The sequence below is a fragment of the Xenopus tropicalis genome, chromosome 9 (genome assembly GCF_000004195.4).
Source record: "Xenopus tropicalis strain Nigerian chromosome 9, UCB_Xtro_10.0, whole genome shotgun sequence".
NCBI lineage: Eukaryota > Metazoa > Chordata > Amphibia > Anura > Pipidae > Xenopus > Xenopus tropicalis.
In genome coordinates, this window is record NC_030685.2 from 69,340,908 (window position 1) to 69,356,196 (window position 15,289).

General features: G+C 38.9%; 1 protein-coding gene across 1 annotated transcript in view; it reads left to right on the forward strand.

The window, feature by feature from the left end:
• Positions 1-14,530, forward strand: part of stk39 (serine/threonine kinase 39) — a 176,372-nt gene extending 161,842 nt beyond the window's left edge. The window contains exons 17-18 of the mRNA XM_018097600.2: positions 3,780-3,844; positions 7,732-14,530. Coding sequence (XP_017953089.2) covers positions 3,780-3,844; positions 7,732-7,806 — 140 coding nt within the window. The 3' untranslated portion in view covers positions 7,807-14,530. The remainder of the gene's footprint in view (positions 1-3,779; positions 3,845-7,731) is intronic.
• The last annotated feature ends 759 nt before the right edge of the window (positions 14,531-15,289 follow it).

Below are 15,289 nucleotides of genomic sequence, written 5' to 3' on the forward strand. Positions count from 1 at the left end.
TGACCTCAGATGGGCAACTCAGGTTATCAGGTGGTTGCTAGACGTCCCGTCTTTCATTGGTAGCCTTCTGCAACGTTGAAGATACTTGTGTGATCTGGGGATCTATTATGTTCCCACATATACTGAGAGTTGATTCTTTTGCTAAGTAGGAATCCCAATCTTAATGATGCAAGTGGGTCAGTTGCACAGAGTAGACAGAATTCTCACTGGAGGATAATCTTGAATTAGTTGGGACACTGCCTCTAGCAGTCCAAATTAGATATTCAACACTTACAGATGCAAGAGGGTCAAGTTCCAAGTGAGCAGACTTAATTATCATTAGAGCATATTCTTGCATTGAATGGTCACTGTCCACACAAGTGGTTGCTGAATGTCCCCTCCATCCATGCAAGCCTTCTGCAGCCTTTTTACTCTTGTCTCTGATGGAGTGTAGGTGACGTTAAAGATACTTGTGTTATCTGGGGTTCTATTATTTCCCTGTATATACTGACTCTTTTGCTAAGTAGGAATCCCAAGCTTACAGATGCAAGTGGGTCAAGGGCACAGAGTAGACAGAATTCTCATTAATCCTGAATTAGGTGGGACACTGCCCCTCAAGGACTGGGTTTCCCCTGCCTCTCTGCAAACCTCTTGATACTGTCCTGTCTAGCTTTTAAAGGAAAAATAACACTAAAAAATTTTAAGTAAAAAATCTACCCTGCCTCAATAATTGCCCTATCCTGCAAACCATTTATTATTTTGAATGCTTTATTAGAAAATACCTGCTAAAACTTGGCTTCCGGTCATGTGAAGAAAGGCGATACAGCGAAGGAAGGAGCAGCATCCACTATGCGACGATCGATTGAGCGATCCTAGCCTGACTCCTTCCTATACAGAAGGAAGGCTAGGATCAATCAATCGATCGTCGCATAGTGGATGCTGCTCCTTCCTTCGCTGTATCGCCTTTCTTCACCTTTCTCCTGCATCGCCAAGGGTAATTATTGGTGCAGGGTAGAATAGATTTTTTACTTAAAAATTTTTAGTGTTACTTTTCCTTTAATGATGTGCAAGTTACATTAGAGATCTTCTGTCATCTGGGACTTGTTTATGCTCAAACACATGCTGGAAGCTTGCCTTGCTTGCGAGAATTATGGTTTGCAGTGAAAACCAAGATGGTGATCTCAAATGGTGATGCTGAAGAGAGCTGCCTGTTTCTCCTCAAGCATTAATTTCTGAACAGTGAAATATTTCCATTTTAGGACAGAGGCTGGGTATACTAAAATAATAGTGCCTATGAGGTCAATGCATTTTGAGATTTAGGGTTGTGAAATATTTTAAATGCATTCCTACATGGTGGCTTTTATGTGTTCCATCGCACAGGAACGCAGGAGTTCAGTGAGTCTTCTCCATGGGGACTGTAAAAATGGGACCCCATGTAAATGCTTATTGTGCCTTCCCTTATAAAGAACCTCTGCATTCCCTTGGCTAAAGTCACATTAAAGCCATCACAAGGAGACATAGTTACAGACAATCTTGTGTAAAAGCCCTTAGGCCTGTGTGGTTGGCTTCATTTCGAGCTGAGTAACAGGAACACATAACTTTTACTTTTCCCGAGATATTTTTTCTTTCAAAATGATCCACATAAAGTTGAAACTGTAACTCACCCATTCTACTTTTTAAATAAAAATGTAAAGTATAACTTAAATAAGTTGAGATGTTGTAAAGAGATATATTATTGATATGGAAATATTCTAATAGTTCTATAAAAAAATGCAGTTTTTCATCATGGTGCTATGAAATGCTAGCCAACTCTCTCTGACTGGTTTACATGTAAACAAGAGACCTATTTATTTAGTCATATTGTTAAGGGGGAAGGGAGGATAGCAATTTTCACAGAATTATAGCACTAACAGCCTTGGAACAGTTTGTTCTGAAAGGAAATTACTCATATTACAAAAATTAGGGCAATCAGGATTCAAGAACATAAGCTCTGCAGGGGATATTTTTTCCAAGTATATTTTTCTGATTTTATTTGCAGGCCTAGGATTCAAGTTGCTTCAGTATAAGACACATTAGAAAAAACACTGATTGCCGAATTGATAGGAGAGTGGGCAGTATGTGACACTTGACACTACAGAGTTAAGCACCCTTTGATTAAAAGTCAAGAGATGCTTTTTGAGACCTGTCTGGCTTTGAAAATGTGATGGAGAACTGGAAAACTGTGGGTTTATTTGTACCACAATTTATGGGAATTGTAGCAAATTACAAAACATTGGTTTTTAAAGCTCTCCAATACCCTAATAGCGCACTGAGTAATGAAAAAGCCAAATGAGTTTTCCTACTATGGAGAGCACCATCTATGGCCCAGTTTACATGGCCATGTTCTTTAATCACATCATGCTACACACCCAGAATGCTAGGAAGTTTACCTTTTTGGTTTCTTGTAATGGTTTGAAGACCTGTGGTAGCCAATAAAGTTTGCGGCCAGCCAAGGGTGGGCCAAGCTGACTGGGTGCCCTACGCAACCCTGTTGGCCACCCCCCCCCCCTGTGCTTTGGTGGGGGGGGTTGGTGGGGGGGGGTTAGCGATTCAATGGTTCATTGCCCCCACCGCTAATGACAAGCGGCGGGGACAATGTCAAAGAAGGAGGAATAGGGGTAGGCAGGAGAGGTTGCTGCCTGGTGCCCCCTAAGCAGCTGCCTCTTCTGCCTACCCCTAGTTCCGGCCCTGTGGCCAGCCACCCAGTTATACAGTAGGGCATGTTTACAATGCTTGGGTGCAAAGTGCAAAAATTGGTAAAAAACCATGCCCATTGGCGCAGGTCCATTCTGAAGCACAAAAACCTTACCAATGAATAAAGCACTGACTATGTTCAGCAGCTCTGTGTTTCTGGGAATCCTTAAGGACGAGGGACAAACAACAAATTCAATTTAGGATCCCAAAACATTGGTACGTTGACCTACAGTATTCTACCAAGATGTATTGAAATTGCTCATTAATTAGGGCCTTTCCCCTTTAGTAATACCCCTGCTCCAGCCCCCTCAACATAGAGCATGGGTAGTGCTTCAAGCTAGGGCCTTCATGCTCAATGTGCAGTAGCTGACAGTGGCTTAAGCAATGGCATGTTGGTCACATGGGAGGCTCGTATGACATCTCTGACCCTGCAATGCCATAAGGAAGTTGGTACTAATGAACAAAGATGGTGGCTGCATGTACTATATTAATAGGAATAATATGTTGTAAATTTGGCTATTTTTTGGCCAAAAGAATGTGTCACCACTACCCACAATAAATGTTTTGTAGCAAACCTGCTGAAGCTTTTTTCCTACTTTTTGGATTTCTACAATTGTATTTGGTTGCAGCACAGAGCAACAACTAGGAGCTAAAACTTTTTTTCGCAAGTATTTTATACAAAGTTCACCAACAATTTTTCATTTTTGTAGCGGAGACAAGTTATAGTGAAAGAGTTTATTGGGTGAGTTGTTTTAACAACGGGGCAAATATAGGGGCTAAACCCCTAATTCCTTTTGATAGTTATTAAATGAAAGCAATGATTTGATTGGTTGCTGTGAGAAACTACCAACTGTATCTTTTATAAGCCATAATATTACTTCTATTTGTATTCTTTGAATATTTTTCAGTGATTATACTTCAGCAAACGTGTTGATTGTGTTTATTGTTAGAATTTATGACATTTCCAGTTTTGCACGTTCAACCTATCAAGTTAGTGCCCTTTGCTGGCTTAAAAAACATTTTGTTTGTCTGTTAAATTTGCACTTGTCATTTTTCTCTCGTTACAGTTGCTGCTAATTTGCAGAAGATGATAGATGACCCACTGACATATAAATCTTTAACTTTTAAGCTGGTGAGTGAATCAGCTCATGTATTTGCTTTGGATGTGTTAGATTGCATGTTTCCAATTTAAAGGGTATGTAAATCCAGCAATGATAATGTCCCATTGCGCCCCCTAGTTTTGCTATAGAAGTTGCAAAATAACATAATTATAGATGCAAGGAAATTCCCCAATGAGAATTCTACTGATCAAAAACTTCATTATAAATGCAAAAGAATTGACCAATGAGAATGCTGATTCCCAGCACTGTGTGAGGCATTTTTCCTTAATTTTTGCCTTAATTATAGATACAAGAGAACTGACCAATGAAAATGCCAATTAGATTTCCAGCACTGTGTCAGGCATCTTGCTGTTATCTTACATATAGAGATAATCATGTTATTTTTTCCATTCATTATATGACACAGGAATCAGACATGGGGATAAAGGACAGACTTGTTCAGTGCCGGGAAACTGTGCTTAATGCTCCCAACTCCAATTGCTGGAACAGAGAACAGGGAGCCAGATTTATACACATCAGCTGGGATTCTCATTGGAGGATTTCTTGCATTTTAATGCAGCTGATGGCCCTGGAGATTTCGGGGATGTTTTAGGAAAAGTTTTATTGTGCAATATTGCTTTAAGAATACAACCCTGATGTTGCTGAATTCCAGTGTTATATAATAAATGGAAAAACAATGACATGATTATCTCTATATGCCTGACACAGAGTTGGGAATCAGCATTCTCATTGGTCAATTATTCTGCATTTATAATGAAGTGTTTGATCAGTAGAATTTTCAATGATGAATTTTCTGACATCTGTAATTGAGTTTTTTGGCAATTTCTATCACAAAACTAGGGGGCGCAGTTGGACAGTGTTATGGTAGGGTTTACAACCACTTTAAGATTTTTTCCTCTCCCCAACAAAGCTGTTTAATTATTCTTTATGGCTGAGATTTCAATCTGACCTGAGATTCATCACTTTTGTCACATTTTTGTCCATTTTAGTTCAACAACACTTATGGTAGGTAGCATTCATAAATAACCCCTTCTATCTCACATTGTATCACTGCATGTCTGTGAGCCCTCAAAAAGATAAATTAGCAGAGAGAAATAACAAATGCCCAGCCCTAATTGGAAGTGCATAAGAAAAATAGTAGGTTAATAATATTATCTTTTTAATGTATTACCCTTTGTTAAGGTGAACGAAAACTAATTTTCAATACAGAATTTGCATTAAAGAGACCAAAAATGGCCCCTCCATTATCTGTTTCTTTCACAAAGTACCATACAAACATTATTAATAGCCCCCCCCTCCTTAATAGTCCTTTATTCAAAGTACAAGGGAAATAAACAGGGAACCATAGGGCCATTTAATCTGTATCCATGAAGCCACTGCTTTCCAATGAGCTCTACCTTTGTGGATATTTTTTTTTTTGGTCTTTGCCCGAAGCTAAAAATGAAAAGCGGGGAAAGTTTTTTGATAGATGATATAGTAAAGGTCAGTAAAATTACTGTATGGCGCAGGAAAATGAAAGCAAGTGGAAAAACCATAAAAGCGGATCGATTTCTTATAAGTAAGAACACAGGCAGTAACAGCATTACAAATCAAGCGGAATTGTTTTTCCCCAAAGTCTTCTCATCTCTTCTGTCACTCGATGTTTCCCAGCTTTTATGATCCTCATTTTCTGAAGTGATTATTGATAAATGTAACCGCTTGTACATTTTCCTATTTTTATTATACCGGACAACAACAAACTTAAAAAAAAAAACAACACCATTTAACATATGTTAAGTGCACTGGGAAAGAATGTTGATAACAGGGAGAATATCATGTTGTTACTAATTAATGCTCAGTTACAAATGTTCATGCAATGTGCAAAACAGTTGTTTTCCTTTTTTGATTAAAATACATCATTTTCCGGGAATTCCAACACAATTGGGAAAAGTGCAAATGTAGAGGAGCCATGATATTGCCATGAAATGTTTATTAGTCTTACAAACACCCATGAACTACAGTAACTACATCCTGGGCTAGGGTTCCCACCTGTCCAATTTTGACCTGGACAGCCCAGGTTTCAGAAGGGCTGCCCAGGTCAAAACCTCCTACCCGATTTCACAGATTAGGACTCAGTAATACTGACGTGGCAGTCAGCCAATTGCTGTGTCATAGCCACGCCCCGTGATGTCACAACCTGTCCCCTCCCCGTGACATCACGGTCCTGCCCACCCACCCCCCGTGACCTCACCCCCGCCCCCTGCACAGCTAAGAAAGCCGGCAGAGGTGGCAACCCTGAGTAGACCTGTATTTATTGACTACTTAATTCTGAATTGCATAAAGCCAGTTGGTTGTGTGACCAATAAGCAATAAGGAAAATAAATCTGACTGGCACTTTCTAGCAAATGGAGCTTGTCAGGGGTATTTATGAGCATGTGCCAGTGTTGACAGCTAAAGACCGATATATCAAAAATTTAATTTTCAAGTTTTGTTCTAAGTCAGAAAAACACAAACACTCTGAATTCTTGAATGTGTGCTTATTTATTAAAATGCTCAAATTTTAAAAACTTGGAAAAAAAATTTGAACTCACACTTCAATTTTTAATGAGTCTGTCAAATTTTAAATCTGAATTGAAAAATATTTTGGTTTTTGCTAACACAAATCCCATTAACTTCTTTAGAATGCAAATTTTTATATCCGGGTTTTTTGCGTTTTGGAAACTTGAATTTTTGCTGCAGAAAACTCCATTTGCAGTAAAAAGTTAAGTTTAAATATTTAATTTGCCCCCTAGAGGTTGAACTATAAATTTTCAAATTCAACTTTGCAATTGGATCATTACCGCAGTTATTGAAAGACTCGATTAAAAAAAAAATTATTGCACAGATTCACAAGGGGAAAAAAAACTTATCAAGGTTAAGATTTCGGAGTTTGAATTTTTTTCAAAATTATCTATAAAATAGCTTTTAGGGTTTTAGTTGCTGAAGTTTTTTATTCAAATTTTGTAATATTTATTATATATCATTCGATTGATGAATTTGAAAATATTCAATTTTTTTGCCCAGATTTTCTTAAATTGTAGCAAAAAAATCAAAGAAATTTTTCAGGGAAAAAATACACACAATTTATACCCAACTGACATTTATTCATATGCCATGAGTAGTGATGAGCGAATTCTATTGACAGGCATGGATTCGCACCATTGGCGAATTGCTTTGAGAAACTTCTGCAAAAATTTGCCGCAAAAAAAGTCGCAGCTGTGTCAGAAATTGGCGTCAAATTGGCCGCAGTTGCATGAAAATGGGCACAGTTGTGTCAAAATATTCGTGGTTGCGTAAAAAAAGTTGTACGACAAACGCGTTTTGTGCATTTTCCAGGTCAGATTCGCTCATTACTAGTGATGAGCAAATCTGTCCCATTTCGCCATAAAATTCGCAAAACGGCAAGAAAATTCGCGAAATGCATTTGTCGCACAATTTTTTTGTCGCCCGTGTCTTTTTTGTCGCCCGCAGCTATCTTCTGTCGCCAGCATCTATTTTTTGCCACCACGGCTATTTTTTGTCAACCCGCGTTTTTTTAACGCAACCAAGCCCCGTTGTTTTATGCAGCCGTGCCCAATTTTGACTCGACCGCACCCATTTTGACACGACCACGCCAAATTTGATGCGACCGTGCCCAAGTTGACGCGTGACAAAAAAATTCCGTGCGACAAATTTTTCCGCAACAAATTTTCACAGAAGTTTCGCAAAACAATGACGAAATGCGGAAATTCACTGCGAATCCATGCCTGGCGAAAAAATTCGCTCATCACTACTCATCACTAGCCATGAGTCTTACTGTTATGAATTGTGAAAACCTGCTCATGATTTTACTAATTCCCCTTGAAGTAATTCCAATACTTTTTTTGTCATCTTGTTATAGGTATCCGGTTGTGATGGGACAGAGATTCCTGATGAAGTGAAGCTGATTGGATTTGCCCAGCTTAGCATTAGCTGATTAGGAAGCACTTTGTCGACCTGTAGGATCACAATTTTGGAAGAGGCCATCTTATACAAAAAAAGGGAAAATAACATAACACAAAACTTCCTTCATATTCTAGACATTGACAAATAGGCTACAAGCTTGAATGGACTACTTGCCTGCCGCAGTTTGTGGAATCTACAGCGCTGACTGCCAGCGCTATAGATTCTATAACTAGCAGCAAACAAGCCGGAGCTCAAAGGGTCAAAGTCGTTATCCAAGGAGATAGTTTTGGAAATCCCAAGATAAAACCAAAAAACATAAAATAATGAAAGTTGCACTTCAAGCTAATGTCAATAATTCTTAGTTATAGTTACTGATACTGGGTATTTTATAACCAATAGCTCTTTCTCTGTTTATTGTAAAAAATAATAATAATAATCTGCTATTTTAATTGTACTGTTGATTGACAAGACGGCCTATTTTCTGTATCATTTTAAAACTAATATAATTCTGAAAAAAAAAAATGATTTATTAGCCAAACTTGAATCCTAGTTGTAAAGAGAACTGTGAATTTTATTTTCATATATTTAAGAATTGCACATCCGATGATTGTGTTGTTAAATAGCGTAATAGCTGCAGCATACATGTTAAGGGGTGATTCTGTGCTAGAGGGGTCTTTAAATGCTTAAAAAGTCAGGACAGGGACTTGCGGCGGGCGACTAATAAGCTGCTACTCCATTTCAGCTCCAAGCTTATCCCCTGTAGTCCATGTGCTCCAAGGTTTCCCATACTGAGATATGTGCGTTCATGTTCTCTATTCTCTGCGTGCATCGCTATTACAACTTGTATGCCTCTGCATGAGCATTTAGCGGTGCTGGAATTGGTCATTCAAAAGCACATTCCTTTGTAGATCTAATAATTATACAGTAATGATATTGTCTGTAAGCAGGGTCTATTTATTTTCCATTAAAATGCAGTATTGTGTAAGAGCAGAGCTGAGACACCCAATATGGCGGCTCCTAATTATGTGTATGAATGCAAATATGATAAACATAGTAACATAGTAAGTTGGGTTGAAAAAAGACATACGTCCATCACGTTCAACCATAATGCCTATATATAACCTGCCTAACTTGTAGTTGATCCAGAGGAAGGCAAAAAACCCCATCTGAAGCCTCTCTAATTTGCCGCAGAGGGGAAAAAAAATCCTTCCAAGACTCCAAGATGGTCAGTAGAGTCCAACATGGGTAAGCGCTGCTCTTACACTTTTACTATTTAGGAGAATATATAGCAGAAGGTAAAGCCGGTATATAAAAGGATAGTCATACGGCAGGGTTTTGTATTTACACCGCTGGCATAAAGTTCACTGTATCTTTAAAAGGAAGGTCTGTCAGAATGAAAATAATAATAATTTTGCTCCTAATAACATTTTGGTATTTGCTGATTCCTCTTTTTTGTGTGTAAAATGTTTATTTAATGTAGGACATTGAGCTGGAAGCAATGGAGATTATTATTGGCCTATTATTAATGATTGTGGCATGAATTCTGAATGAATGGGCTTTGGTTAAGCCATACACATCATCAAAGGTGCCACTACATCAAACAATGACATTCTTGACAGTTTTGTTAGCAATTTTAGCAGGATAATAACCCTATGCACAAAATAAGGTACATACAGACTGGGTTTGTAGAGACTGGAGTGGAAGAACTTGACTTCTCAAAGTCCTGATTTCAACCCAAGCCAGGCCTGATCCCCAACTACCTCTGTTGTGTAAATGGAAGTTAATCCTTGTGGGAAGCCTTCAAAGCCTGCAACCCTGACTTCAACCCAACAGACCACCCGTGGGATCTGTATCTGGGATCAGCATCTAGCGGAAAGCCTTCCCAGAAGAGTAGAAATGCTGAGTTAGCAGCAAAAGGAGGGAAAACCTTTTATTAAAGGGGTGGTTCAGCTTGAACTTAACTTTTAGTATAGACGTTAATATTCTGAGACAATATACAATTGATTTAAATGTTTTACTATTTTTGGCTTTTCAGTTATTTAGATTTTTGTTTAGCAGCTCTCCAGTTTGAAATCTCAGCAGCTATCTGGTTGCTAGGGTCTTGTTTACCTTCGCAACCAGGCTGTGGTTTAAATGAGAGACTGGAATATGAATAGGAGAGGGCCTAAATGGAAAGATCAGGAATAACAAGTAACAATTATACAAACACATTGTTAGCTCGCAGAGCAATAGTTTTTTTAGTTGCCGGGGTCAGTGACCCCCTTTTGAAAGAAGAAGAGGAATTTGTCTATTATTCCAATTAATATTAACTGTGGATTAAAGAATGTTCTTTAAATGTAGCCAGTGGATTCCCCATGTTTCCAAGTCCTACGGATATTTTAGGGATTTTTTTTAGGAGCACTTAGTAAATGTTAACAGTTATAGCCAAAACGTAGGTGCCTTGAAGTTAAAGCAGTGTAGGAATGTGCCAGGAGCTGCCTTTGCGCATTGCACAATATTCCGGTGGGAGTTTTAAAAAAATCGTTTAAAAAAAATCAGGGGCACGTCTAGTAATAGCAAGTTGCTGGGCTGCAAATCCATTGTGGCTTTCATTATACCCATTGATGTTGCCTGTGTTTGGATTCCATTCCAAATCATTTCTTGTTAGATGCTCAGGAATATCCTTAAAGCTTGTTAGAAGTCAGCCATATTTTTGATTATCTTGTATGTCAATATGGATGACGGCGCTAATATTGTATTTGCATTAAGTTTCTTGGTGAGTTTGGAATGCAAATTTGTGAGACTGTACAGGGTGTCAGGGCAGGGGATTGAAGGGTTAAAATGTGTAATCTTAAATGCCAGCTGGTTTCCAATTAGGTAGCGTTATCCCAGTTTCAATCTATAGGACCAGAATTTAGGGACGGCTGTACTAAGCACAAATAAGTAGAAGAGCCATTTTATGATTTTCTTAGTTTAATTACCCCATTGTTATAGATTTACTATGGCGTTAGATAATATGAGTAAAATGCCTATTTGGCATATGTAAGGTAAGAAATTGTAGAAATAATCTGTATTGTAAGGGGTTGCCTTTGTAAAAGGCTCACACGGGGCAAGACTATTTCATCCTCAGAGTACGTGCAGGGGCGCTGCTGCCATAAGGCGAGTTACGAGGGGAGGGTTTTGCTCCTGGTAACTTCTAGAGCCAAAATTCACATTCTTAAATCGGAATTTTGGCTCTTCTAGTTCAAACAGCCCCCCCCCCCCCACCACAGGGCAGCCAAGGGGTGAGAAACGCCCTTTTACATGCCCCACCAACAATATGGCAGCTCTAAGTACAAATGCAAAGATACAGCATTCATCATTTTACCATGCCCCCATACTAACAGAAAATATGTTGATGATGAATTAGTTTAAGCTAATACCTATAAATTGTCTTTTTAGTTATTGGCAGTGCAAATGAAGGCAGGATTTGCTCTATTGCTTAACCTAAGGGAGGTGCTTATCTTTAAGACAGGAGCATTGGTTTATTCAAAGAGCAGTGCCCTCTGTCTGTTAATTCATATTATACATATGCAGCCCCAGAGTATCTAGATCGGGGCGCCCCAACCTTTTTTACCTGCAAAAACATTAGGGAAAATGTTGGGAAGCAACACAACCATGAAAAAGCTCCTGGGGGTGCCAAATAGGGGCTGTGGTTGGCTACTGGAAGCCCCAGGTTGGCTACTGGAAGCCCCAGTGTGGACTGGCAGCCTACAGGAGGCTCTGTTTGGCCGGTACACCTGGGTTTTATGCAAACAAAACTTGCTTCTCAGAAACTCAATAATAAGCACCTGCTTTCAGACCAACAGAGCAACCAGCAGACCAATCAGAGCAACAACCATGGGGCTGAAGAGAAAAAAAGCTCAGCTGCTGAGCTTTAAGTTCAAAGGGTACTGATGTTAAAATGCATATTTTTAGTTTCCCTGAAAATTTCACAAATCACAATATTATATGACGTACGGTGGTGGGGGGGAGGATTTACTATACAGCTAGCAACATAATTGTCCCTTTTTATGGGTGAGGGGGAGATACTCCTGGGACTATTTTAGTTTCCTTTCTGGTAAGCAACATAAGGCCTTAGATACACTCTTAGGATCAGAGCCCAAGGGACAAAGAAGAATCAACTACTCTTCAGCTCTTCACATTTACTACAATATTTCCTACATTGCTGCTGGGATTGGGAAGTAAAGTCATAGGGAGGTTTGGCTGTAACACTAGAGATCCAATGGTAACAGATATTTAGAGCTACTTTAAAGGGGGTGTAATGTCAAAATATTAACTAGCCCTAAGATAGGAAAGTACTGAAAAAATAACTTATTTTGTTCTAAAAAAATCAGAGGGCAAAGCAGGTAAAACAGGGTAAAACACAGCTAACTGGAACTCTGTATTCTCAGTGTCTGCGGCTGAATAAGGAGTGGGCGTGTCTCACTTTCAGCTCATGTTTCACTTCCTTATTTGTGCCTGACTTGCTCTTATCAGCAACTGACCAATGACAGTCCAGTAAACTCATGTGCTTTTTTTTCAAGTCTGGTATAGGACAGTCCCTGCTCTTTTTTTTTTAAACCATGATGGCCACTGGCCCTATTCGTTTCCAGGAGCTGTAATCAGAGCTAATTTCAGAGAAATAGCATAAGATGCAAAATACAAAGGTTTCTAATTAAAAAAATGGTAGAGAATCTTTAATGGGTGTATCTTGCAAACATATATATAACACACAAAGATGATTTCTGACTTTACATCCCCTTTAAATTAGCTTTTTTTGGGGGGGGAGGGTGGTTTAAAAATTCCTTAGTCTGTTCCTTATGTTTATAGTAACTAAACGTATTGAATACACCAGAGGCCTTGGTAGTGTGTTAGAATCAGTATAAATGGAAGTGTTCATTTACTGACAAATGTGCCATTTGTAAACTCAGAGATAATGAAAAAATGTGGATTTCAGAGCCGAGAGGCCATTTCAGCCAGGCCACGCTAAGAAACCATAATATTAATTCACTTTTGGAAATAAAAAACATGAAGCTGATATCTACTTCTGCCACTTACATATTCTCCTTTGCACCAATAATGCACCTGTAAGTACTGTACTTTATGGTGCAAAGCTATTATTTCCCCCAAAATTAGTGCCTAATTCTCGTCTTAAACCTCTAAGTACAGTATATTTTGCTTTGCTGAAACTGCTAAATCCACTTGCTAATGTGGTTTACACTTCAATTAAATTCTGTAAGATCACTTCACCGGTTAGTTCCACTTAAAATGTAGGTAAATGGCGCACAAATGGTCTAGTGAGTGTAGAATATGTCCCTTACGCCATCGTTCCAAGGAAGCCTATTATATTTGTTTAGCAATATTGTGTGCAATACATGATTGGGACGGTCACTATGCTGTATAAACGTATAGAAGCCTCATACTGACTAGCAGTTTGTGTGTATGTGGAATCTGATCTGGTTGGACTAGGTAATGTTGGTCTGTTTAGCTGGATCACTGATGATACCCTTGGACGGGTCTCTAAAACCAACAGCCCTATGTTACATAGCATACAGCCCCCTGTACCTCCATTACTTGCTTTCTTCAAGAGCTGCCTTCCTACTCCAATATTAAGACTTAATTCAGCCATATACAGGCCGACCGAGGAGCCAAACAGACACATGGTATGGGCTGCTTCTTATTGTTCTGATCAGTCTGCAGTGCCCGATTCACTGACCAACTGATAACCATAAACCATGGATATCAGCCAAGATTGATGGGACAACATACGTGCACGGATATGTTTCAACTCCAGCTTACCATTATATCTACTGTAATCCATCGCCTATAGGTGTGCAGTGGTGCTCAAACGTAACATGCTGGAAGAACAAGAGAAGGAATTTCATGGAGATGGATTTGGTAGTTAAACGTGGCGGTGGCTGTATTTTATGTGTCCTAGGGCTCAATGCTGTAGGAAGCGGCACAGCAGCCCTATGCCATAAAAGTAATTCAACTGACCAAGCTCTAGGTGCCCTTTAAACACCATTATAATCCAACGCAGCCTCTGTTTAAGGGTTGGTAGGAGCTGCAGCATGCAGCTGACTGGTTCTTATAGGCTTTATTATTAGTGAAGAGCAAATTTTTTTGCCAGGCATGGATTCGTAGTGAATTTTCACATTTTGCCATTGGCAAATTGTTTTGCGAAACTTCAGCAAAAATCGGGCTCCAAAAAATGTATTGCACGTCAAAAGAAAAGTTGCGGTCGCGTCAAAATGGGCTCAGTTGCATCAAAAATAGGCACGGTCACGGCAAAAAAAAGACGTGCACAACAAAAAAAGATGTGCGCAATGAAAAATTTGCATGGCAAACGCGTTTCGCGTACTTTTACAATTTTGCTAATTTTCAGGTCGTTTCGCAAAGTTTTCGGCGAAGCGGAACGGGACCGATTGGCTCATCACTATTCATTATAGTTTAGGATATAGTTATTTGGGTCCATGCTCAAGTCTATTTATATAAGACATGGCTCATGAGTGCACATGAAGAAGGTCATTTCTTGATTTGCACCTTTAGTACTTAGCTAATCCCATGTAAAATGCTTTCCCTCAGTGGAATACAGTAACTATATATTATTAAGAAAAGTTATAATGCCAGATTTTGTAGGGTGTTTCAGCCATTTTCAATTGGCTTAATGTAACTCAGTTTCATTTAAATGTTTACACAAAAGGTCTGAATTGATGATTACAATGGTAAAAGGAAATAAAAAATGTACTATATAACGAATGTGTCGGCTACTTTGTACTGTATAGCAAATGTTCTGTTATTCTCTTTGAAGTTTCTCACAATCCCAAGGATTTGAGCATTTGGGGAAGGTTTAAGATAACGTTTAGTATGTTATAGAATGTACTATTCCTAGCAGTTTTGCAATTTGTCTTCATTATTTATTTTTTTTTATAGTTTTTTTAATCATTTGCCTTCTTTGTCTACATCTTTCACATGGGGGGTCACTGACCCCAGCAGCCAAAACATGTTTTCTCTTTTAGGCTACAATTCTATTTTTATTATTACTCTTTATTCCTTATCTTCACTTGATATTTCAGTCTCTCATCCACACCACTGCCTGGTTACATAGTTACATAGTTACATAGGGTTGAAAAAAGACCATTGTCCATCAAGTTCAACCCATCCGAGTAAACCCAGCACACAACCTATACTAACCAATCTATACACTCACATACATAAACTATATATAAATACAACCAGTAATACTAACTGTAGATATTGGTATCACAATAGCCTTGGATATTCTGCTTGTTCAAAAACTCATCCAGGCCCCTCTTATAGGCATTAACAGAATCTGCCATTACCCCATCACTAGGAAGGGCATTCCACAGCCTCACTGCCCTCACCGTGAAAAACCACCTACGCTGCTTCAAATGGAAGCTCTGTTCCTCTAATCTATAGGGGTGACCTCTGGTGCGCTGATTGTTTTTATGGGAAAAAAGAACATCCCCCATCTGCCTATAATCCCCTCTAAT